This window comes from Pseudophryne corroboree, chromosome 1 (assembly GCF_028390025.1).
Source record: "Pseudophryne corroboree isolate aPseCor3 chromosome 1, aPseCor3.hap2, whole genome shotgun sequence".
In the NCBI taxonomy this organism is placed as follows: domain Eukaryota; kingdom Metazoa; phylum Chordata; class Amphibia; order Anura; family Myobatrachidae; genus Pseudophryne; species Pseudophryne corroboree.
In genome coordinates this window covers 813,379,511-813,405,289 of record NC_086444.1, presented here as the reverse complement: position 1 = coordinate 813,405,289, position 25,779 = coordinate 813,379,511, and the positions used below count along the sequence as shown (strand labels likewise).

Genomic DNA, 25,779 nt, shown 5'->3' with positions numbered 1-25,779 from the left:
TTCTTCCAGGTTTGCAATCACTGCTCTGAGTGACTCCATCTTGAATTTGAACCTTTGTATGTAAGTGTTCAAGGATTTTAGATTTAAAATTGGTCTCACCGAGCCGTCCGGCTTCGGTACCACCAATAGTGTGGAATAGTACCCCTTTCCCTGTTGCAGGAGGGGTACCCTGATTATCACCTGCTGGGAATACAGCCTGTGAATGGCTTGCAATACTGTCTCCCTGTCTGAGGGAGACGTCGGTAAAGCAGACTTTATGAAACGGCGAGGGGAAGACGTCTCGAATTTCTTGAGACGGGCCCCCACCGTGCCTGAGACCGCTTGTAAAGCCCCAGCGTCATGCTGAGGACTTTGCGGAGGCGGGAGAGAGCTTTTGTGGGAATTGGCTGTTTGCTGCAGCCTTTTTCCTCTCCCTCTGCCACGGGGCAGAAATGAGGCGCCTTTTGCCCGCTTTATGGGGCCGAAAGGACTGCGCCTGATAATACGGCGTCTTCTTAGGTTGAGAAGCTACCTGGGGTAAAAATGTGGATTTTCCAGCCGTTGCCGTGGCCACCAGGTCTGTTAGACCTACCCCAAATAACTCTTCCCTTTTATAAGGCGATACTTCCATATGCCTTTTGGGATCAGCATCACCTGACCACTGTCTTGTCCATAACCTTCTTCTGGCAGAAATGGACAGCGCACTTACTCTTGATGCCAGTCGGCAAATATCCCTCTGTGCATCACGCATATATAGAAATGCATCTTTTAAATGCTCTATAGTTAGTAATATACTGTCCCTATCTAGGGTATCAATATTGTCAGTCAGGGAATCCGACCAAGCCACCCCAGCACTGCACATCCAGGCTGAGGCGATTGCTGGTCGCAGTATCACACCCGTGTGAGTGTATATACATTTTAGGATATTTTACTGCTTTCTGTCAGTAGGTTCCTTAAGGGCGGCCGTATCCGGGGACGGTAGTGCCACCTGTTTAGACAAGCGTGTGAGCGCTTTATTCACCCTAAAGGGTGTTTCCCAACGTGCCCTATCCTCTAGCGGGAAGGGGTATGATGCCAATAACTTTTTTTAATCGGGGGAAACCCACGCATCATCACACACTTCATTTAATTCCTCAGATGCAGGAAAAACTACAGGCAGTTTTTTCTCACCCAACATAATACCCTTTTTAGTGGTACTGGTATTATCAGAAATGTGTAAAAACATTTTCCATAGCCTCGATCATGTAACGTGTGGCCCTACTAGAAGTCACATTCGTCTCTTAATCGTCGACACTGGAGTCAGTATCCGTGTCGGCGTCTGTATCTGCCATCTGCGGTAACGGGCGTTTTAGAGCCCCAGATGGCTTTTGAGACACCTGGACAGGCACAGACTGAGTCGCCGGCCGTCTCATGTCATCAATCTTTTGTAAAGAGCTGACACTGTCACATAATTCCTTCCATAAGCTCATCCACTCAGGTGTCGACTCCCTAGGGGGTGACATCTCTGTTACAGGCAATTGCTCCGCCTCCACCTCATTTTCCTCCTCATACATGTCGACACAACGTACCGACACACAGCACACACACAGGGAATGCTCTGATAGAGGACAGGACCCCACTAGCCCTTTGGGGAGACAGAGGGAGAGTATGCAAGCACACACCAGAGCGCTATATATATATATATATATATATATATATATATATATATATATATATATATATACACACACACACAGGGATAACCTTTATAAGTGTTTTTCCCCTTATAGCTGCTGTATTGTTATACTGCGCCTAATTAGTGCCCCCCTCTCTTTTTTAACCCCTTTCTGTAGTGTAGTAACTGCAGGGGAGAGCCAGGGAGCTTCCCTCCAACGGAGCTGTGAGAGAAAATGGCGCCAGTGTGCTGAAGAGATAGGCTCCGCCCCCTTCTCTGCGGCCTTTTCTCCCGTTTTTCTGCGGAATCTGGCAGGGGTTAAAATACACCCATATAGCCCTGGGGGTTATATGTGGTGTATTTATGCCAGCCAAGGTGTTTTACATTGCTGCTCAGGGCGCCCCCCCCTAGCGACCTGCACCCTCAGTGACCGGAGTGTGAAGTGTGCCTGAGTAACAATGGCGCACAGCTGCAGTGCTGTGCGCTACCTTGTTGAAGACTGATGTCTTCTGCCGCCGATTTTTCCGGACCTTTTCTTGCTTCTGGCTCTGTAAGGGGGCCGGCGGCGCGGCTCCGGGACCGAGCTCCGAGGCTGGGCCTGTGTTCGGTCCCTCTGGAGCTAATTGTGTCCAGTAGCCTAAGAAGCCCAATCCACTCTGCACGCAGGTGAGTTCGCTTCTTCTCCCCTTAGTCCCTCGATGCAGTGAGCCTGTTGCCAGCAGGTCTCACTGAAAATAAAAAACCTAAAACTAAACTTTTCACTAAGAAGCTCAGGAGAGCCCCTAGTGTGCACCCTTCTCGGCCGGGCACAAAAATCTAACTGAGGCTTGGAGGAGGGTCATAGGGGGAGGAGCCAGTGCACACCAGGTAGTCCTAAAGCTTTTACTTTTGTGCCCAGTCTCCTGCGGAGCCGCTATTCCCCATGGTCCTTACGGAGTTCCCAGCATCCACTAGGACGTCAGAGAAAAAAAAAAAAGAACGGTATCAAACTGGTTAAAATGACTGCACAAAATAATGCATCACCAACCGTTGTGAGGGAATCTAACTCACGAAGGTAGACTTACCAGTGGTATCCGCCGAGAGTGACTTAACTGAGGCATCCTCAAACAGCGGAACACTGTCACAGGGAAAAACTCCAGCATCTCTCGGAGTCAGCCTCAGCATTCCTCCGGCCACACCTCCTGTAGTCGCACGGCAGCCTGCCGCAATGTTATAGAGAAGAACCAACATAAGAAAAATCCCCTCTCTCTCTAGGGTAATTTTATTGGATGCCTTTCCGAATACAAACACTCCCCCATGCGCATGTAATGCAAATAACTTCAAAGCATAGAAATAAAATATCACTTAGCTTCCTGTATACGATCCCTTGTGACAGGGTCCCGTGCCGACCAGAAGTTGACTTTCACAGTATTCTATCCGCGGCGGGAAAAGAATAAACACTCGGACTCCTTGTGAGGATCTGAGACCAACTCGTCACGGCCGACCTAGAGCTTTATCAAGAGAGCGACCAGCACATGAGAAGGAATACTTTTACTTCAGCATTCATTAGAAATCGTAATATAATATACATATTGTAATACACATATACACACATATCCAATAAATATATATATATATATATATATATATATATATATATATATATATATATATATATATATATATATATATTACATATAAGCAGATTGTCCGGAACCGCTGGGTCCCTAGTGACATTAATGTGTTCTGAATGTGTATGACCATGTACTGAATGCCCCAGTAGTGGATCTAACCAAGAAACCTTATGGTCGACAGAAAACCTAGTATTCGTCGACAGCAGGGAGTAGTAACCAGGCAAAATAACATTCTTGCGACCCCGAGGGGTTCGAGGGAAGTATACGTATATAATTTTAATATCACTCCCCCACAAATACTACCATGTCTGTGCTCGAGCTACAGGCCCATGGAACCGTACCATACATATACATATAAATATATATACAGGTATAAGTTAGTTACAGCATGTTAATTTACACCCAGTAATAACAGTTGGTGCAGACAGGGTCCCCCACACACTACTGTGTCTCCCATACAGTGTTTACCTTTGAAAAGCATACAACTACCGACCTGCTGACACTGCATCTACAGAATTAAGTACCAACAGGAGTCGGCGATGCCGACAGAGATTCCCATAGCTGTTTGCAACAGAGCACTCACATGTCGACACATGTGCACTAAAAGCTATAGTGGGTATATCTGACAGGGAAAACACAGACACATATGCACAACTCAATGACTACACGCCCCTTATCTAAGATAGTGCTATATTTTATTCTATTATGCACTAAATCACTGTGCCCCCCTTCGTTTACACTGCTAGTCTGTACACAGTGCTTTGGCAGGGGACTGCAGAGAAAATGGCGCTGTATCATGTTGTGAGGGCTAAGCCCCGCCCCTTCTCGGCGCGCTGTAGCCCCGCTATTATTTTAGCGTTTTATGCTGGCGGGGGTCTGTATACAGTGCCTATGCACTGTATACTTGTTTAGCCAGGCTCAAAGGAGAGGTATATTGCTGCCCAGGGAGCCCGCCCGCCCCCGCCCCCCCCCTTGTGTAACTTATTACACAGTTTCGAAATTCCCCCTTTGGTTATGTTGCTACCTACTTTTCTTATGATTTTGTTGTAAGTGTTACCTTCTTCATGTAAAGTAATTATTTTGTATCTCTTTCTAGGTGACCAGGTCAACTTTCTTTACTTTGCTTGTAATCCTAAATAAGTTACACAGCTTACTTTAGGACATTAAAGTAAAATAAACACATAAAAAACAGTGACCAACTTGGTGATAATCAATCAACTAAATAAGATGTTTTACTATTAATTTTGGTAGCAACAAATGTGAGCTTACTCATGCTAACACCATATTGGATCAATTTTGTGGCATCGCAACACCTGATTGGCTCTCAGAATAAAATAATTCAAGGGCCAAATAGGCCTGAAGAATAAATAAGCGGCCTGTTTTTTTAGGGAAGGAAGCCTGGGGCTGGGAAGGGGAGAAGGGGGGAGGGGAGAGGGAAGGGGAGTGTAGAGCAAAGACATTCCCAAGCACATCCTGTAGGAAAAGGGGGAGGAGAGTTACCTGTGAGGTACAATAGGTCAGGAAGGGCAGGCAGGCTTCCTCTTTCAAGCTCCAAGAAGGCATACCACTCAAGGAAGGAATAAGTACAATTTACTTTTAATCCTCCCCCCACCCCCCTATCCTATACAGCAGGTATAGCCTCAAAGCGGCCGTGCACCCCCCTCTCACTTTCAGGGCACCATATAGCAGGCCGGCCCGGCTGCCCCACCACCCGCCGCTGTGTTAGGTTCAGCGGATCACCCCCACACCATGCCCAGGCGACATGCCCCCCCCCTTGCCCCCCGGCAACTCATACAAGCAGAGGCATCCCCGTCCACGCCAGTGCGCGACTCAACTCTCACCCGCGGGCTCCGGCCGGTCACGGCGAGACCAGTGCCCATTTCACCCCTCCACACCTGGCTGGCACGAGGCAGGCTCCTTCGCGATGCTTCCCAGCCCGTCGCAGGACGTGCTTCAATTCCTTCAAGTACATGGGATTTAAATTAGGCGATCAATACTAGATAGACAAATGCTTACCAATGGGTTGCTCTATTTCCTGCGCTTTCTTCGAGTGATTCAGTTCATTCCTAGAACGGTGCAAGGACAGGCGCGGAGGGGGTCACACATTATCTGGACGACTTCCTGCTAATGGGCCCTAATGGCAGCCAGAAGTGCAAGGAGCTCTTATTTGCGACAGTCTCTTTTTCGACAGATAGGGGTCCAGATAGCGGTCGAGAAGACCGAGGGGCCCACATCGAGGCTGACGTTCCTGGGCATAGAGATCGACACGGAGCTGGGCCTTTGCCGGCTACCGGCGGAGAAGGTAGGAAAGCTGAGGAGCAGGCTGCAGGAATGCGCAGGGGCGAGAAAAGTCACTCTTAAGCAGTTGCAGGTCCTCTTAGGGTTGTTGAATTTTGCATGCAGGGTCATCCCCATGGGCAAGGTGTTTTGTCGCAGGTTAGAGAAAGCAACCTGCGGGGTCAAAAAGGCGCGATATAGGATACGCATATCAAGCGAGCTGAGGCAGGACGCGCAGGTATGGTTAGAATTCCTAAAAGGCTTCAATGGGGTCCGGATATGGCTGCCCGAGCCAGTACATAGCGCAGGACTGCAATTGTATACAGACGCCTCCGGGGCAGTCGGCTTTGGGGTCTACTTAGGAGGGGAATGGTGCGCGCAACCCTGGCCGGAAGCATGGCGGGCGGCCCGGTGGACCAGAAATATGCTGCTGCTAGAGCTCTTCCCGATAATAGTGGCGGTGGAGTTATGGTCGGACAGGCTGGCAGACAAAAGCATAGTATTCTGGTGCGATAACTTGGGGGTAGTGCAGGCAATAAGCAATCAGAAAGCAAAATCACCACAAGCACTTAAGCTACTGAGGCACCTAGTGCTGCACTGCTTGCAAAAGAACATAGACTTCACAGCGCGCCACGTCCCGGGGGTGGAGAATGAGATTGCGGATGCGCTTTCAAGGTTCCAGTGGGATAGATTCAGGACGCTCGCGCCGCAAGCCAGGTCAGAGGGTTTACAGTGTCCCGATTATATCTGGCAGATTATAAAGCCAGCCTAGCAGGGCTAGCGCGAAAGGCCGTGGCACCGCGAACACTGAAGACGTATGAGGCGGCCTTCAGCGAGTGGCAGGCGTTCCGGATAGGAAAAGGAAAGGCGTGTAAGAACGCTCGCGAGGAACTGTTGGAGTATGTGTGGCGGGGGTATAGCAAGGGGAGATCCAAGGCGGCCATGTCCGCGGCATTAGCAGGGATAGCATACTTCTCGAGGCTCGGAGGAGGGGGGGGGGGGGGGGGGGAGGACCCTACAAAGTCATTTTTGTTGGTAAAGGCCCTAAAAGGGTGGGCAAGAAAGCAAGCGGCGCCAGGCGACGTGCGCAGGCCCATAGGTCGCCCCATGCTTAAGAACTTAATAGACGTGGTCAGCCACATCGCAGCGGACTAGTACGAGACAGGGCTATTCCGCCTGGCTTTTTCCCTCGCCTTCTTCGGAGCCTTCAGGGTAGGGGAGCTGGTAGCGAGCGCCAAGAATTCAAAGGATTCGGGCCTATTGTCAGGCAACGTAGCGGTGGAAAAGGATAGGGTGCTCTGCAAAATACACAAGTCAAAAACGGATCAGTTGGGCCAGGGACGCTGGGTAGCGATAGGCAGACAAGAAGAGAGCACGTGCGCAGTGGCGCTAGCAGGTAATTATGAGCGAAAGCGCCCGCAAGGGCACTGGCCACAGTGGCTCGTGCATGATAACGGATCCCCCTTGACTAAATTTCAGTTCCAAAGCATATTCAAGAAGGGCCTGAGGGCTTTGCAGCTTCCCATCGGGCAGTACGGGACCCATTCTTTTACAATAGGGGCAGCAACGTGCGCGGCGGCTGAGGGGTTATCAGCAGGGGCGATAAAAATTTGGGCAGGTGGAAGTCAGGAGCATACAAGGTTTACCTGCGCGCTGAGAAGCAAGACTAGGGTGCAGGCGCACGGCGGCTTTCGCGAAACCCAAGGCCTTAAGCTGCCTGCCATAACTGGGGGAATGAAGGACTTTCCAATTTTGCCCTCAAACAAAAAGAGGTTTTGTGGTTTTGACCATCATATGGGTCGCGCGAAAGTTCGCACTATAGGTCCGTATAGAACATGGGGTAACGTATATGGGTAATTCTGCTTTTCAGGAGGGCAAATGAAGGCCTTACGAGTGTGGATGGTCGGCCACTCGTATGTTTACTGGGCCAGCATGCACAAATCAGCAGGGAGCTTAGCACAAGGGTGGGGGGCAAAGTTAGAATGGATAGGCATCAGGGGTTTGAGGTGGAACAGGCTACGGGGCCTGTTGCTAAGGAGTGAGCAGGCACAAGGGATACCAGATAGGGTCGTCATACACCTAGGGGGCAACGACCTAGGTAAAGGCAAAGGGAGCGAGCTAATTATGGCAATACAAACCGACATACAATGGATGAAGGGGCAGTGGCCTAATACGGGGATCACATGGTCAGATATAGTCCCGAGGGCACAGGGGGGTCCGGGATTAGAAAGGGTCAGAAGAAAGGTCAACAGGGTCGTAGCCCGGCTCCTGACGGGAGAGGGCGATACAATCGCCAGGCACCCGTTGTTAAGGTTCGGGGAGGAAGGTCTGTTTAGGCAAGATGGAGTGCACCTAACAGAAAGGGGTTTAGCTTTATTCTTGGACGACATCTCAGAAAGCGTGAATAGGTCGCTGGTGGTCGCAGCGGGTGGCGGGCCTGGGTTCTAGGAACCAGGCTATGGCAGCAAGCAGTGCTCCTCGGCGGTCTGTAGTAGCGCAACATCGGTTGGCCGGCACTTCCCCCAGATACTCGGCGAGTTTGTCATCTTAAGGGTGAACCGGTGCTATGCCAATGGTGGGAAGTGGTACCGCTCAGCTAATTTGCGCAAGGGCGGGACTTCGGGTCCGCCCCATTGTTTAATTTAGGAGAAACTTAATATTGAGACTGTAGCCGGGGGCACGCACTGCTTTTCTCGCCACAAACCTATATAGGAGTACCAATTCTAATTCGATCAATAAATTTGGCTGTGACCTTTTAAATCGCAATTCAGTTGTCCGAGTGATTATTGGGGGGAAATGGTGGTCAATGGTGAAGGCCGAATGTAGTAATAAAACCAATGGACGGCTTAACACTCCTATTGGTCAGTTTTGAGTTGAAGAAATCCCCACTCTTTACAGATAAAGTCTCCCTATCTTTATTTAGCTATAACTTTTTATGTAATGAAGATAATTAATTGCGGTGAACTGCATTACATTGTCTATAACATTATCTTTCCAGTGACATATACCTTCATAGGATTTTCTTTAAAAATAATGCAGTTATACGCAAATAAACCCTAAAGACACACAATTTACAAAAGGTTTCCACAATTGTGGCCACTACTGTATGTATAATGATGCGGTTATTAAAAATAAATAACATGTATACTGTTACATAATTAAAGATGATAAACTATATTGTCAGGTGCTGTGTTCTTGTTTCAGAATTTGATAATGTATACTGAATAAGTAACGGTCCTGCAATCTGTCTTGTAGACTGGGGACATTACTATGAAGATCTTAAAAGGAATGGGAAGCGTATTATACAAATCATCATTGATTGAACCAATAGTGCATCACTTACCACACTATATCATTACACTCAGATTTGTTATGAACCATGTCCTTCCAGTATTTATGAGTGGCTTTAATGATTTCAACTGCAAAGGCCTAGGAGTTGTTAGAAAAAACAACATTAAACAACAACAACCACAACAAAGTATTATTATTAAAACCATATGAAGCTCATAGGGGGATATCCTATTAGGCCCGGTATAAATAAGATTTTACTCACCGGTACATCTATTTCTCGTAGTCCGTAGTGGGTGCTGGGACTCTGTAAGGACCATGGGGAATAGCGGCTCCGCAGGAGACTGGGCACAACTAAGAAAGCTTTAGGACTAACTGGTGTGCACTGGCTCCTCCCACTATGACCCTCCTCCAGACCTCAGTTAGGATACTGTGCCCGGAAGAGCTGACACAATAAGGAAGGATTTTGAATCCCGGGTAAGACTCATACCAGCCACACCAATCACACCGTATAACTCGTGATATTATACCCAGTTAACAGTATGAACATAACAGAGCCTCTCAACAGATGGCTCAACAATAACTATATACAAGCATTGCAGACAGTCCGCACTTGGGACGGGCGCCCAGCTTCCACTACGGACTACGAGAAATAGATTTACCGGTGAGTAAATTCTTATTTTCTCTAACGTCCTAAGTGGATGCTGGGACTCCGTAAGGACCATGGGGATTATACCAAAGCTCCCAAACGGGCAGGAGAGTGCGGATGACTCTGCAGCACCGAATGAGAGAACTCAAGGTCCTCCTCAGCCAGGGTATCAAATTTGTAGAATTTTGCAAACGTGTTTGCCCCTGACCAAGTAGCAGCTCGGCAAAGTTGTAAAGCCGAGACCCCTCGGGCAGCCGCCCAAGAAGAGCCCACCTTCCTCGTGGAATGGGCTTTTACAGATTTAGGCTGCGGCAGGCCAGCCGCAGAATGCGCAAGCTGAATTGTGCTACAAATCCAGCAAGCAATAGTCTGCTTCGAAGCAGGAGCACCCAGTTTGTTGGGTGCATACAGGATAAATAGCGAGTCAGTCTTCCTGACTCCAGCCATCCTGGAAACATAAATTTTCAAGGCCCTGACTACGTCCAGTAACTTGGAGTCCTCCAAGTCCCTAGTAGCCGCAGGCACAACAATAGGTTGGTTCAAGTGAAAAGCTGATACCACCTTAGGGAGAAACTGGGGACGAGTCCTCAATTCTGCCCTATCCATATGGAAAATCAGATAAGGGCTTTTACATGACAAAGCCGCCAATTCTGATACACGCCTGGCCGAAGCCAAGGCCAACAACATTACCACTTTCCACGTGAGATACTTCAAATCCACGGTCTTAAGTGGCTCAAACCAATGTGACTTTAGGAAATCCAACACCACGTTGAGATCCCAAGGTGCCACTGGAGGCACAAAAGGGGGCTGAATATGCAGCACTCCCTTAACAAAAGTTTGAACTTCAGGTAGTGAAGCCAGTTCTTTCTGGAAGAAAATCGAAAGAGCTGAAATTTGGACCTTAATGGAACCCAATTTTAGGCCCATAGTCACCCCTGACTGTAGAAAGTGCAGGAAACGACCCAGCTGAAATTCTTCCGTTGGGGCCTTCCTGGCCTCACACCACGCAACATATTTTCGCCATATGCAGGTGATAATGGTTTGCGGTTACTTCTTTCCTAGCTTTAATCAGCGTAGGAATGACTTCCTCCGGAATGCCCTTTTCCTTCAGGATCCGGTGTTCAACCGCCATGCCGTCAAACGCAGCCGCGGTAAGTCTTGGAACAGACAGGGCCCCTGCTGCAGCAGGTCCTGTCTGAGCGGCAGAGGCCATGGGTCCTCTGACATCATTTCTTGAAGTTCCGGGTACCAAGTTCTTCTTGGCCAATCCGGAACAATGAGTATAGTTCTTACTCCTCTTCTCCTTATTATCCTCAGTACCTTTGGTATGAGACGAAGAGGAGGGAACACATAAACCGAACGGTACACCCACGGTGTCACTAGAGCGTCCACAGCTATCGCCTGCGAGTCTCTTGACCTGGCGCAATACTTTTCTAGCTTTTTGTTTAGGCGGGACGCCATCATGTCCACCTGTGGCCTTTCCCAACGGTTTACAATCATTTGGAAGACTTCTTGATGAAGTCCCCACTCTCCCGGGTGGAGGTCGTGCCTGCTGAGGAAGTCTGCTTCCCAGTTGTCCACTCCCGGAATGAACACTGCTGACAGTGCTAACACGTGATTTTCCGCCCATCGGAGAATCCTTGTGGCTTCTGCCATCGCTGTCCTGCTTCTCGTGCCGCCCTGTCGGTTTACATGGGCGACCGCCGTGATGTTGTCTGACTGGATCAGTACCGGCTGGTTTTGAAGCAGGGGTTTTGCCTGACTTAGGGCATTGTAAATTGCCCTTAGTTCCAGAACATTTATGTGTAGGGAAGTCTCCTGACTTGACCATAGTCCTTGGAAGTTTCTTCCCTGTGTGACTGCCCCCCAGCCTCGAAGGCTGGCATCCGTGGTCACCAGGACCCAGTCCTGTATGCCGAATCTGCGGCCCTCTCTGAGATGAGCACTCTGCAGCCACCACAGCAGAGACACCCTGGTCCGTGGAGACAGGGTTATCAGCCGATGCATTTGAAGATGCGATCCGGACCATTGGTCCAACAGGTCCCACTGAAAGGTTCTGGCATGGAACCTGCCGAATGGAATTGCTTCGTAGGAAGCTACCATCCTTCCCAGGACTCGCGTGCAGTGACGCACCGACACCTGTTTTGGTTTCAGCAGGCCTCTGACTAGAGATGACAGCTCCTTGGCTTTTTCCTCTGGGGAAACACTTTTTTCTGGACTGTGTCCAGAATCATCCCCAGGAACAGTAGACGTGTCGCAGGAACCAGCTGTGACTTTGGAATGTTTAGAATCCAGCCGTGCTGTTGTAGCACTTCCCGAGATAGTGCTACCCCGACCAACAACTGCTCTCTGGACCTCGCCTTTATCAGGAGATCGTCCAAGTATGGGATAATTAAAACTCCCTTTTTTCGAAGGAGTATCATCATTTCGGCCATTACCTTGGTAAATACCCTCGGTGCCGTGGACAGGCCGAATGGCAACGTCTGGAATTGGTAATGACAATCCTGTACCACAAATCTGAGGTACTCCTGGTGAGGATGGTAAATGGGGACATGCAGGTAAGCATCCTTGATGTCCAGTGATACCATGTAATCCCCCTCTTCCAGGCTTGCAATAACCGCCCTGAGCGATTCCATCTTGAACTTGAATTTTTTTATATATGTGTTCAAGGATTTCAAATTTAAAATGGGTCTCACCGAACCGTCCGGTTTCGGTACCACAAACATTGTGGAATAGTAACCCCGTCCTTGTTGAAGTAGGGGCACCTTGACTATCACCTGCTGGGAATACTGCTTGTGAATTGCCTCTATCACAGCCTCCATGCCTGAGGGAGTTGTTGGCAAGGCAGATTTGAGGAAACGGCGGGGGGGAAATGTCTCGAATTCCAGCCTGTACCCCTGAGATACCACTTGAAGGATCCAGGGATCTACTTGTGAGCGAGCCCACTGATTGCTGAAGTTTTTGAGACGGGCCCCCACCGTACCTGGCTCCGCCTGTTGAGCCCCAGCGTCATGCGGCGGACTTAGAAGAAGAAGCGGGGGAGGACTTTTGTTCCTGGGAACTGGCTGTATGCTGCAGCTTTTTTCCCCTACCTCTGCCTCTGGGCAGAAAGGACGCGCCTCTACCCCACCTGTTCTTTTGGGGACGAAAGGACTGTACCTGATAATACGGTACTTTCTTTGGTTGTGAGGGGACATGTGGTAAAAATGCTGACTTCCCAGCCGTTGCTGTGGACACTAGGTCTGAAAGACCATCCGCAAACAACTCCTCACCCTTATAAGGCAAAACTTCCATGTGCCTTTTAGAATCTGCATCACCTGTCCACTGCCGAGTCCATAACCTTCTCCTGGCAGAAATGGACAGTGCACTTATTTTAGATGCCAGCCGGCAAATATCCCTCTGTGCATCTCTCATGTATAAGACAGCGTCTTTAATATGCTATGTTTAGCAATATAGTGTCCCTGTCTAGGGTGTCAATGTTTTCTGACAGGGAATCTGACCATGCAGCAGCAGCACTGCACATCCATGCTGAAGCAATAGCTGGTCTCAGTATAATACCAGTGTGTGTATATATAGCCTTCAGGAGAGCCTCCTGCTTCCTATCAGCAGGCTCCTTCAGGGCGGCCGTATCCGGAGACGGTAGTGCCACCTTTTTTGATAAGCGTGTAAGCGCTTTATCCACCTTAGGGGGTGTTTCCCAACGTGACCTATCCTCTGGCGGGAAAGGGTACGCCATTAGTAACTTTTTAGAAATTACCAATTTTTAATCTGGGCAAGCCCACGCTACTTCACACACTTCATTTAATTCTTCCCAAGGGGGAAAAACTACTGGGAGTTTTTTCTCTCCGAACATAATACCCTTTTTTGTGGTACCTGGGGTCACATCAGAAATGTGTAAAACATTTTTCATTGCCTCAATCATGTAACGAGTGGCCCTACTGGACATAACATTAGTCTCTTCGTCGTCGACACTGGTATCAGTATCCGTGTCGACATCTGTGTCTGCCATCTGAGGTAGCGGGCGTTTTAGAGCCCCTGATGGCCTTTGAGACGTCTGGGCAGGCACGAGCTGAGAAGCCGGCTGTCCCGCATTTGGCATGTCGTCAAATTTTTTATGTAAGGAGTCGACACTTTCACGTAATTCCTTCCACAAGTCCATCCACTCAGGTGTCTGCCCCGCAGGGGGTGACAACACATTTATAGGCACCTGCTCCTCCTCCACATAAGCCTCCTCATCAAACATGTCGACACAGCCGTACCGACACACCGCACACACACAGGGAATGCTCTGACAGAAGACAGGACCCCACAAAGCCCTTTGGGGAGACAGAGAGAGAGAGTATGCCAGCACACACCAGAGCGCTATACAATACAGGGATTAACTAAATTATATCCCCTTATAGCTGCTATATGTATAATGCGCCTAAATTTAGTGCCCCCCCTCTCTTTTTTACCCTTTCTGTAGTGTAGACTGCAGGGGAGAGCCAGGGAGCTTCCTTCCAGCGGAGCTGTGAGGGAGAAATGGCGCCAGTGTGCTGAGGGAGATAGCTCCGCCCCTTTTTCGGCTGACTTTTCTCCCGCTTTTTAATGGATTCTGGCAGGGGTATTTATCACATATATAGCCTCTGGGGCTATATATTGTGATATATTTGCCAGCCAAGGTGTTTTTATTGCTGCTCAGGGCGCCCCCCCCCCCAGCGCCCTGCACCCTCAGTGACCGGAGTGTGAAGTGTGTATGAGGAGCAATGGCGCACAGCTGCAGTGCTGTGCGCTACCTTGGTGAAGACTGATGTCTTCTGCCGCCGATTTTCCGGACTCTTCTTGCTTCTGGCTCTTTAATGGGGCCGGCGGCGCGGCTCCGGGACCGAACATCAATGGCCGGTTCCATGCGGTCGATCCCTCTGGAGCTAATGGTGTCCAGTAGCCTAAGAAGCCCAAGCTACCACCAGTTAGGTAGGTTCGCTTCTTCTCCCCTTAGTCCCTCGCTGCAGTGAGTCTGTTGCCAGCAGATCTCACTGTAAAATAAAAAACCTAAAATATACTTTCTCTCTAGGAGCTCAGGAGAGCCCCTAGAGTGCATCCAGCTTTGCCGGGCACAAGATTCTAACTGAGGTCTGGAGGAGGGTCATAGTGGGAGGAGCCAGTGCACACCAGTTAGTCCTAAAGCTTTCTTAGTTGTGCCCAGTCTCCTGCGGAGCCGCTATTCCCCATGGTCCTTACGGAGTCCCAGCATCCACTTAGGACGTTAGAGAAACATTGGGTGCGAAAAAGTTATGTTTTACGTGATTTTTCACAGATTTTTATTTATTTTATTTGTTTTACAGGCGATCCAGATTATAAAAAAAAAAAAGTCCCTTTCTCCCGAAAACACACAGATTCAGTGAAACCTGTGTGTTTTCGGTAGAAACAGCCCCGCTTTCGCACGGAAAATAAGAATTTACTTACCGATAATTCTATTTCTCATAGTCCGTAGTGGATGCTGGGGACTCCGAAAGGACCATGGGGAATAGCGGCTCCGCAGGAGACTGGGCACAAAAGTAAAAGCTTTAGGACTACCTGGTGTGCACTGGCTCCTCCCCCTATGACCCTCCTCCAAGCCTCAGTTAGGATACTGTGCCCGGACGAGCGTGCACAATAAGGAAGGATTTTGAATCCCGGGTAAGACTCATACCAGCCACACCAATCACACCGTACAACCTGTGATTTGAACCCAGTTAACAGCATGATAACAGAGGAGCCTCTGAAAAGATGGCTCACAACAATAATAACCCGATTTTTGTAACAATAACTATGTACAAGTATTGCAGACAATCCGCACTTGGGATGGGCGCCCAGCATCCACTACGGACTATGAGAAATAGAATTATCGGTAAGTAAATTCTTATTTTCTCTAACGTCTTAGTGGATGCTGGGGACTCCGAAAGGACCATGGGGATTATACCAAAGCTCCCAAACGGGCGGGAGAGTGCGGATGACTCTGCAGCACCGAATGAGAGAACTCCAGGTCCTCCTCAGCCAGGGTATCAAATTTCTAGAATTTTGCAAACGTATTTGCCCCTGACCAAGTAGCTGCTCGGCAAAGTTGTAAAGCCGAGACCCCTCGGGCAGCCGCCCAAGATGAGCCCACTTTCCGTGTGGAATGGGCTTTTACAGATTTTGGCTGTGGCAGGCCTGCCACAGAATGTGCAAGCTGAATTGTACTACAAATCCAACGAGCAATCGTCTGCTTAGAAGCAGGGGCACCCAGCTTTTTGGGTGCATACAGGATAAACAGCGAGTCAGATTGTCTGACTCCAGCCGTCCTGGAAACATATTTTCAGGGCCCTGACTACGTCCAGCAACTTGGTATCCTCCAAGTCCCTAGTAGCCGCAGGCACCACAATAGGCTGGTTTAAGTGAAATGCTGAAACCACCTTAGGGAGAAATTGAGGACGAGTCCTCAATTCTGCCCTGTCCGTATGAAAAATTAGGTAAGGGCTTTTATAGGATAAAGCCGCCAATTCTGATACACGCCTGGCTGAAGCCAGGGCTAACAGCATTACCACTTTCCATGTGAGATATTTCAAGTCCACAGTGGTGAGTGGTTCAAACCAATGTGATTTTAGGAATCCTAAAACTACATTGAGATCCCAAGGTGCCACTGGAGGCACAAAAGGAGGCTGTATATGCAGTACCCCCTTGACAAACGTCTGAACTTCAGGAACTGAAGCTAGTTCTTTTTGGAAGAATATTGACAGGGCCGAAATTTGAACCTTAATGGACCCTAATTTGAGGCCCATAGACAGTCCTGTTTGCAGGAAATGCAGGAATCGACCCAGTTGAAATTCCTCTGTAGGGGCCTTCCTGGCCTCACACCACGCAACATATTTACGCCAAATACGGTGATAATGTTGCACAGTTACATCCTTCCTGGCTTTGATCAGGGTAGGGATAACTTCTTCCGGAATGCCTTTTTCCTTCAGGATCCGGCGTTCAACCGCCATGCCGTCAAACGCAGCCTCGGTAAGTCTTGGAACAGACATGGTCCCTGCTGGAGCAGGTCCTTTCTTAGAGGTAGAGGCCACGGGTCTTCCGTGAGCATCTCTTGAATTTCCGGGTACCAAGTCCTTCTTGGCCAATCCGGAGCCACGAGTATAGTCTTTACACCTCTCCTTCTTATGATTCTCAGTACCTTGGGTATGAGAGGCAGAGGAGGGAACACATATACTGACTGGTACACCCACGGTGTTACCAGAGCGTCCACAGCTATTGCCTGAGGGTCCCTTGACCTGGCGCAATATCTGTCCAGTTTTTTGTTGAGGCGGGACGCCATCATGTCCACCTTTGGTTTTTCCCAACGGTTCACAATCATGTGGAAGACTTCTGGGTGAAGTCCCCACTCCCCCGGGTGAAGATCGTGTCTGCTGAGGAAGTCTGCTTCCCAGTTGTCCACTCCCGGAATGAACACTGCTGACAGTGCCATCACATGATTTTCCGCCCAGCGAAGAATCCTTGCAACTTCCGTCATTGCCCTCCTGCTTCTTGTGCCGCCCTGTCTGTTTACGTGGGCGACTGCCGTGATGTTGTCCGACTGGATCAACACCGGCTGACCCTGAAGCAGAGGTCTTGCCTGACTTAGGGCATTGTAAATGGCCCTTAGTTCCAGGATATTTATGTGAAGTGACGTTTCCATGCTTGACCACAAGCCCTGGAAATTTTTTCCCTGTGTGACTGCTCCCCAGCCTCTCAGGCTGGCATCCGTGGTCACCAGGACCCAATCCTGAATGCCGAATCTGCGGCCCTCTAGGAGATGAGCACTCTGTAACCACCACAGGAGAGACACCCTTGTCCTTGGAGACAGGGTTATCCGCTGATGCATTTGAAGATGCGATCCGGACCATTTGTCCAGCAGATCCCACTGAAAAGTTCTTGCGTGGAATCTGCCGAATGGAATCGCTTCGTAAGAAGCCACCATCTTTCCCATTGATGCACTGACACTTGGCCTGGTCTTAGGAGGTTCCTGACTAGGTCGGATAACTCCCTGGCTTTCTCCTCCGGGAGAAACACCTTTTTCTGTACTGTGTCCAGAATCATCCCTAGGAACAGCAGACGTGTCGTCGGAATCAGCTGCGATTTTGGAATATTTAGAATCCATCCGTGCGGTCGTAGTACTACTTGAGATAGTGCTACTCCGACCTCTAACTGTTCTCTGGACCTTGCCCTTATCAGGAGATCGTCCAAGTACGGGATAATTAAGACGCCTTTTCTTCGAAGAAGAATCATCATTTCGGCCATTACCTTGGTAAAGACCCGGGGTGCCGTGGACAATCCAAACGGCAGCGTCTGAAACTGATAGTGACAGTTCTGTACCACAAACCTGAGGTACCCTTGGTGAGAAGGGCAAATTGGGACATGGAGGTAAGCATCCTTGATGTCCAGAGACACCATATAGTCCCCTTCTTCCAGGTTCGCTATCACTGCTCTGAGTGACTCCATCTTGAACTTGAACCTTTTTATGTAAGTGTTCAAGGATTTCAGATTTAAAATGGGTCTCACCGAGCCGTCCGGCTTCGGTACCACAAACAGCGTGGAATAATACCCCTTTCCCTGTTGTAGGAGGGGTACCTTGATTATCACCTGCTGGGAATACAGCTTGTGAATGGCTTCCAATACCGCCTCCCTGTCGGGGGGAGACGTTGGTAAAGCAGACTTCAGGAACCGGCGAGGGGGAGACGTCTCGAATTCCAATTTGTACCCCTGAGATACTACCTGCAGGATCCAGTGGTCCACTTGCGAGTGAGCCCACTGCGCGCTGAAATTCTTGAGACGGGCCCCCACCGTGCCTGAGTCCGCTTGTAAGGCCCCAGCGTCATGCTGAGGACTTGGCAGAAGCGGGGGAGGGCTTCTGTTCGTGGGAAGAGGCTGTCTGCTGCAGTCTTTTTCCCCTTCCTCTGCCCCGGGGCAGATATGAGTGGCCTTTTGCCCGCTTGCCCTTATGGGGACGAAAGGACTGAGCCTGAAAAGACGGTATCTTTTTCTGCTGAGAGGTGACCTGGGGTAAAAAGGTGGATTTCCCAGCCGTTGCCGTGGCCACCAGGTCCGATAGACCGACCCCAAATAACTCCTCCCCTTTATACGGCAATACTTCCATATGCCGTTTGGAATCCGCATCACCTGACCACTGTCGCGTCCATAACCCTCTTCTGGCAGAAATGGACATCGCACTTACTCTTGATGCCAGAGTGCAAATATCCCTCTGTGCATCTCGCATATATAGAAATGCATCCTTTAAATGCTCTATAGTCAATAATATATTGTCCCTGTCCAGGGTATCAATATTTTCAGTCAGGGAATCCGACCAAGCCACCCCAGCACTGCACATCCAGGCTGAGGCGATTGCTGGTCGCAGTATAATACCAGTATGTGTGTATATACTTTTTAGGATATTTTCCAGCTTCCTATCAGCTGGTTCCTTGAGGGCGGCCGTATCAGGAGACGGTAACGCCACTTGTTTTGATAAGCGTGTGAGCGCCTTATCTACCCTAGGGGGTGTTTCCCAACGTGCCCTAACCTCTGGCGGGAAAGGGTATAATGCCAATAATTTTTTAGAAATTAGCAGTTTTTTATCGGGGGAAACCCACGCTTCATCACACACCTCATTTAATTCATCTGATTCAGGAAAAACTACGGGTAGTTTTTTCACACCCCACATAATACCCTTTTTTGTGGTACTTGTAGTATCAGAAATGTTCAAAACCTCCTTCATTGCCGTGATCATGTAACGTGTGGCCCTGCTGGAAAATACGTTTGTTTCCTCACCGTCGACACTGGAGTCAGTGTCCGTGTCAGTGTCTGTATCGACCTGAGGTAACGGGCGTTTTAGAGCCCCTGACGGTGTTTGAGACGCCTGTACAGGTATTAACTGATTTGCCGGCTGTCTCATTTTTGTAAAGTGCTGACACTATCACGTAATTCTTTCCATAAGACCATCCAGTCAGGTGTCGACTCCCTAGGGGGTGACATCACTAACACAGGCAATTGCTCCGCCTCCACACCATTTTCCTCCTCATACATGTCGACACAACGTACCGACACACAGCACACACACAGGGAATGCTCTGACAGAGGACAGGACCCCACTAGCCCTTTGGGGAGACAGAGGGAGAGTTTGCCAGCACACACCAGAGCGCTATATATATATATATATATATATATATATATATATATATAGGGATAACCTTATATAAGTGTTTTTCCCTGATATAGCTGCTGTATATATTTATCTGCCAAATTAGTGCCCCCCCTCTCTTGTTTTACCCTGTTTCTGTAGTTCAGGACTGCAGGGGAGAGTCAGGGAGCCTTCCTCCAACGGAGCTGTGAGGAAAAAATGGCGCCAGTGTGCTGAGGAGATAGGCTCCGCCCCCTTCTCGGCGGCCTTTCTCCCGCTTTTTTATGGAAAAATTGGCAGGGGTTAAATGCATCCATATAGCCCAGGAGCTATATGTGATGTATTTTTTGCCAAAAAAGGTGTTTTTATTGCGTCTCAGGGCGCCCCCCCCCAGCGCCCTGCACCCTCAGTGACCGGAGTGTGAAGTGTGCTGAGAGCAATGGCGCACAGCTGCGGTGCTGTGCGCTACCTTATTGAAGACAGGACGTCTTCTGCCGCCGATTTTCCGTACCTCTTCAGTATTCTGGCTCTGTAAGGGGGCCGGCGGCGCGGCTCTGGGACCCATCCATGGCTGGGCCTGTGATCGTCCCTCTGGAGCTAATGTCCAGTAGCCTAAGAAGCCCAATCCACTCTGCACGCAGGTGAGTTCGCTTCTTCTCCCCTTAGTCCCTCGATGCAGTGAGCCTGTTGCCAGCAGGTCTCACTGAAAATAAAAAAACTAAAACTAAACTTTTTTCTAAGCAGCTCAGGAGAGCCACCTAGACTGCACCCTTCTCGTTCGGGCACAAAAATCTAACTGAGGCTTGGAGGAGGGTCATAGGGGGAGGAGCCAATGCACACCAGGTAGTCCTAAAGCTTTTACTTTTGTGCCCAGTCTCCTGCGGAGCCGCTATTCCCCATGGTCCTTTTCGGAGTCCCCAGCATCCACTAGGACGTTAGAGAAAAGGGGCTATTTCTGGGGATTTGGTTTTGCCTGCCACAAAATTCCTGATGACTGGGACAACCTGCAGCGTCCCATGCCCGCTGCAGCAGCAGCAGGCTGGGACTGCAGGCATGGAAGCTGCCCTCAGTGTGGTGACCCCCGGTGGAGATGCCAGAGCAACGCCGTGACCGCATTCCCCCCTCTCCTCTGCCCCTGGCAGCGGTCACATGACAGGGGAGCACCGATGTGACTGGGGGAGCTGTCAGCAGCCGGCACCCGGTGCAGCATCAGGTAACGCCCAATAAACTGGCTTATCGGGGGGTAATAGGATAGCCCCCGGCTGGACAATTATCCCTGGTAAATTACCGGGGCTAACTGGATGTCCCCCATAAACTTCTGAAAGATTCTAAATCCTATAGGGCAGTAGACTCATCAAAATATAAGTTCCAAACATTGATACATCCTTGGCGTCAATTTCTATTTCTACAGGACATGTTTCTGTAACCATTTACAAAAACTAGAGTAAGAAACTTGTTGCTTGGTCTGTTTTTCCACAATTAAATAAATATATAATGATTTATGATGAGAGGGAACAAAAAAGAAGACGACCACATCTGTTTTTAAAAGTCCATGGGCAATCATACAAAAATGGGAAACTATGTAAAATAGGACAGATAAACATGATCTATCGTTAGTCTTCCAAAGCAGACCTAAACCTACTTTTTTGCCAATATGTACCCAAAGTGTCTGGAATTAATATGCATGAAATTAAGGTGCAATTTTATAATTTTTCTTACCCTCTTGAAAGCCTGACTCTTTCTGGTCTTACCTGGTCTTTAAACTCTGCATTAAAGCCAAACTGGTTTTCTGGTTTCCCATCAGGCACTTTGTAGGATTTCAGCCATTCAACAGTAGCCTCAAGGTAGCCCGGTTTGTACTTTCTTACATCATCAATGTCTGTAAAACCACCAAGGAAAAATTAGGAGACATCAATCCAACAGAGTAGTTCAACTCCAACATACTCTGGTAACTCACCGTTACAAGTAAAAAAAATGAAACCTTCAGCAAAAACCACAACATTTTCGAAGCAAGAAATGTAATTATACTTCATTACTATATTGTGACTTTGCATAGCATTTAACACATTGTCATGGGGTGAGAGATGACATGTAGCAACTGGCACAAAACCGAAAACTATTCATAGAAGCAATTTATTCTGGATGATGCACATTAAATTCAATGTCAAGGATGTGTATTTCTATTTCCCCATATGAGGCCTGTAATGGAGTAGGTATTAATAATTATGTTTCTTACTCAATGGCGTTAAAATACATAAATGTAATACTTTTTTCTATATGTTGAACTAGCATTAATAAAAATAAAAAAAAAGTATCTGACAATGGAACGGTTCAGAAACACTAAACAAACAAACACTGGGGGTCATTCCGACCTGATCGGTGCTTTGCGTGTTTGCACAGCAGCCGATCAGGTCGGAACTGCGCATGCGCCGGTACCGCAGTGCGCAGGCGCATGCCAGACAGCCGATGGCTGTCGTTACCCAGCAATCGCCTCTGCATGATTGACAGGCAAAGGCGTTCGCTGGGCGGGAGGGGGCGGCACTGTGGCATTCGGCTGCCGTTTTGTGGGCGCGGTCCGGCCATTGCGGGACTAGCCCTGTGCTGGGCGTCCCCCTGCATGTCAGAGAAGATGATCGTAGCTGTGCTAAATTTAGCACAGCTACGATCAGGTCGGAATGACCCCCACTATTACTAGTGTCACACTCCCTCCCACCCCACCCCCCCAAACGTCTACATGGGAGGTCTTCTGGTTGCCGAATGTCGGGATCCCGGCGCACAGTATACCGGCGCCGGAATCCCGACACCCGGCATACCGACACATTCTCCCTCGTGGGGGTCCACGACCCCCCTGGGAGGGAGAATAAATAGCGTGGCGCGCTACCATGCCCGCAAGGGGCTCATTTGCGCTCACCACGCTGTCAGTATGCCGGCGGTCGGGCTCCCGGCGCCGGTACGCTGGTCACCGGGAGCTCGGCCGCCGGCATACCATACTACACCCCTTCTACTTGATTCACACACATTTATCACACATAAACATATTGGAAATGCATATGTGACCTCCAATGTTCCCCAAAATGCTAATATAAAATACAATAGCTTCCCTTACCAATTCAACAATGTAGTATAATTTAGAAAGGAGTGATGAAACGCTATTGAATTAATAAATTTGATTTGTGTTGATCCAAAATACAGAACAGACATCCAACCCTTCCCTCACATCACATGTAACAGGTGTTATCTTGGCTTCACGTGACACAGGGGGATTGAGGTGTAAGCGCCACACCTTCTATAAAGTTATACACATTGGATTACCTCCAAAGTGTAATAGTCAAACTTTCAGATACTGCATTCGGAATGTAATACATTCCCCACTGCAAAGCCACATCACAGTGGGAACATGAAGCACTAGGCCATCACTAAACTCCCTCCCCTAAAATCTTGCAGGCAGTCATGACCACCTGTAGCAGATGTGCATGACACAATTTACATGTCATACCACCCATACACAGTTATGACAAAAGGTAACAGCGGTCAGGACCTCTTCATTTAGAACAAATGTCTAAATTATGTCTAAAAGTAGGCTTAAAGTACTACTCCCCAAAAGTAAACAAACTTACAAATCTGTAACCCCCCCCTCCCTTTTATTACATGACTTAATGAGGCTACCCTAATCTGTGCATGAAATCATGAAAATATACATTATATGGGGTTTACCGACAATATACTATATGCCATGTAATGAATGGACCAACAATCATCTATATAAATTTGAAACAGCTATTTAAGGGCACAAGCTGAGGCTTACTCAGCCTGGATGATTCCTGGCAGCTTGCGAGGCAAGAAAACATGCGTGCAGCCATGCAGACTCTGGCCTCGTGCCTCCCAGAAAACAGGGACAACACGCTACGCATTTTCGGGAATGCTAGCCAGAAACACCCCCTTGCCTGCAAACACTGTAGCTTGTCAATCAATCTGTGGATGGGAGACACTGCAAGCAAACTTGTAGATACAGAGCTACAAAGCATGATGCAACAATTACACAATCAAGTCGCCAACCTATTAGTTACACCAATTGTTGCAGATTGGTATCTAACCAATGGGTCTGTGTAGTAAAGCTGGGTATACACTAAGCAATACGTCGCCCGATCCGGCAGTATGTATGCCCGCGGTCGCTACATCATCATGTTGTATGTGCTGCACCTCAAACCTGACATTATCGCTAGCGACAACACGTATGCTAATGAAGGACAAAACAGTGATAGTTCAGTCCTTCATGAACATCGCTCAATGTGTACCGATTGAAGCGGCCAATGTTCCAGACTGAGGGGCTGATGGAGAAGTTGCCCATAGCAACCAAGCAGCTTTGAAGTAACATTTATCAAGTGCATCCTAGACAGTTATAGGTAGCAGCTGATTGGTTGCTACGAGCAACTTATCCACTGGCTCACATCTCCCCTCTTTCACTGCTTTATACATCTACCCGAGTGTAGCATATCAGTGCATAAAAGGGTCACGTAATAACATGCAACCCTTTTCATTGGAGAATGCATACCACTCCAGTGGCTGGTAATTAGCTGCAGGAAATTTACTACAGCTAATTGATTCGCCGGAGGCTATTTAATTAGCATCGATACCCGGTACTTAGTGGGGATTATGCATCAGGTGCCTGATAAGCAGCCCTCAGAGCCTGCAATAACACATGGGTCCAGATACTTATCCCGTATCCCATGTGTTACCGCATGTAGGCCCTCATTCCGAGTTGTTCGCTCGCTAGCTGCTTTTAGCAGCATCGCACACGCTAGGCCGCCGCCCTCTGGGAGTGTATCTTAGCTTAGCAGAATAGCGAACGAAAGATTAGCAGAACTGCTAATAAATAATTCTTTGCAGTTTCTGAGTAGCTCCAGACCTACTCACAGATTGCGATCAGCTCAGTCCGTTTAGTTCCTGGTTTGACGTCACAAACACGCCCTGCGTTCGGCCAGACACTCCCGCATTTTTCCCTGACATGCCTGCGTTTTTTAGCACACTCACGGAAAACGCTCAGTTACCACCCAGAAACGCCCCTTTCCTGTCAATCATTTACTGATCAGCAGTGCGACTGAAAAGCGTTGTACGAACACCAGCAAAACTGCTACGTTTTTAGTTAAATAACTTAGCGCATGCGCGCTGCGTACAATGCGCATTTAGCAGCAAATCGCAGCATAGCGAAAATCGGCAACGAGCGAACAACTTGGAATGAGGGCCGTAAACAGGACATTCATTTATTTATTTTTAAGAGAAAAAAGCTTAAAACTGAGAAAATTGAGAGAAAAATTATCAGGGCTAATTTAATACCAGCCACAGTCTACAAGCCAGTGGTGTTAAATGACATCTTAAATACTCCATTTACATTTGCAAATAGAAATTGCACCAGCAGAAAGAGCCTCACTTTCTGTGACTTTTACAGAGAATTTAGCTGCACCACTCCATACACAGACATTACACAGAAAAATTGAAGTGGTAGCAAACGGGTGTGTCTAGGTCGACAATGTTTAGGTCGACAGTCACTAGGTCGACAGGGTTTCTAGGTTCACAGGTCAAAAGGTCAACATGAGTTTTTCATGTTTTTTTTGGTGTCGTTTTCTCCATACAGTGACCGGGAAGTCCAATTAGTGCACAGTGTCCCCTCGCTTCGGGCAAGGTGCCTCGCGCGTTCCAATCGTAGTCCACGTGGATCGTTAAGTAAGAAAAAGTAAAAAAAAATAAAAAGATTTTTTTTTGTGGAAAAACTCATGTTGACCTTTTGACCTAGAACATGTCGACCTAGAAACCCTGTCGACCTTGAAAACATGTCGACCTATAGTGGTCGACCTAAACATTGTCAACAGGCACCGTCGATCTTCAGACCGGATCCCGAAGTAAACACACACCCTCAGCCCCCCCTCCACACACACAAACCTCTCCATGCTTTCATTTACTTGCATACAGCACACATAAAATGCTTTATCTACAGTTTAAATGTAAGCATGTATTCATCTATATAAGTAATATGACAAACCATTGAATTTAACAGCTTCTGGATCATCGATATTGATTGCAATGATTTTCCAGTCCATCTCCCCCTCATCTAGGAGAGCCAGAACTCCTAGAGGTTTCACTTGAATGACATCTCCCCTAGAGCAAACCTGCAATA

At 48.5% G+C, this 25,779-nt stretch overlaps 1 protein-coding gene across 1 annotated transcript in view; it reads right to left on the bottom strand.

The window, feature by feature from the left end:
• The window catches only part of PPA2 (inorganic pyrophosphatase 2), a 113,166-nt gene that overhangs the window by 24,581 nt on the left and 62,806 nt on the right, over positions 1-25,779 (bottom strand). The window contains exons 7-9 of the mRNA XM_063919340.1: positions 25,645-25,771; positions 21,359-21,486; positions 8,867-8,952 (exon numbers count right to left, since the gene is read on the bottom strand). Coding sequence (XP_063775410.1) covers positions 8,867-8,952; positions 21,359-21,486; positions 25,645-25,771 — 341 coding nt within the window. The remainder of the gene's footprint in view (positions 1-8,866; positions 8,953-21,358; positions 21,487-25,644; positions 25,772-25,779) is intronic.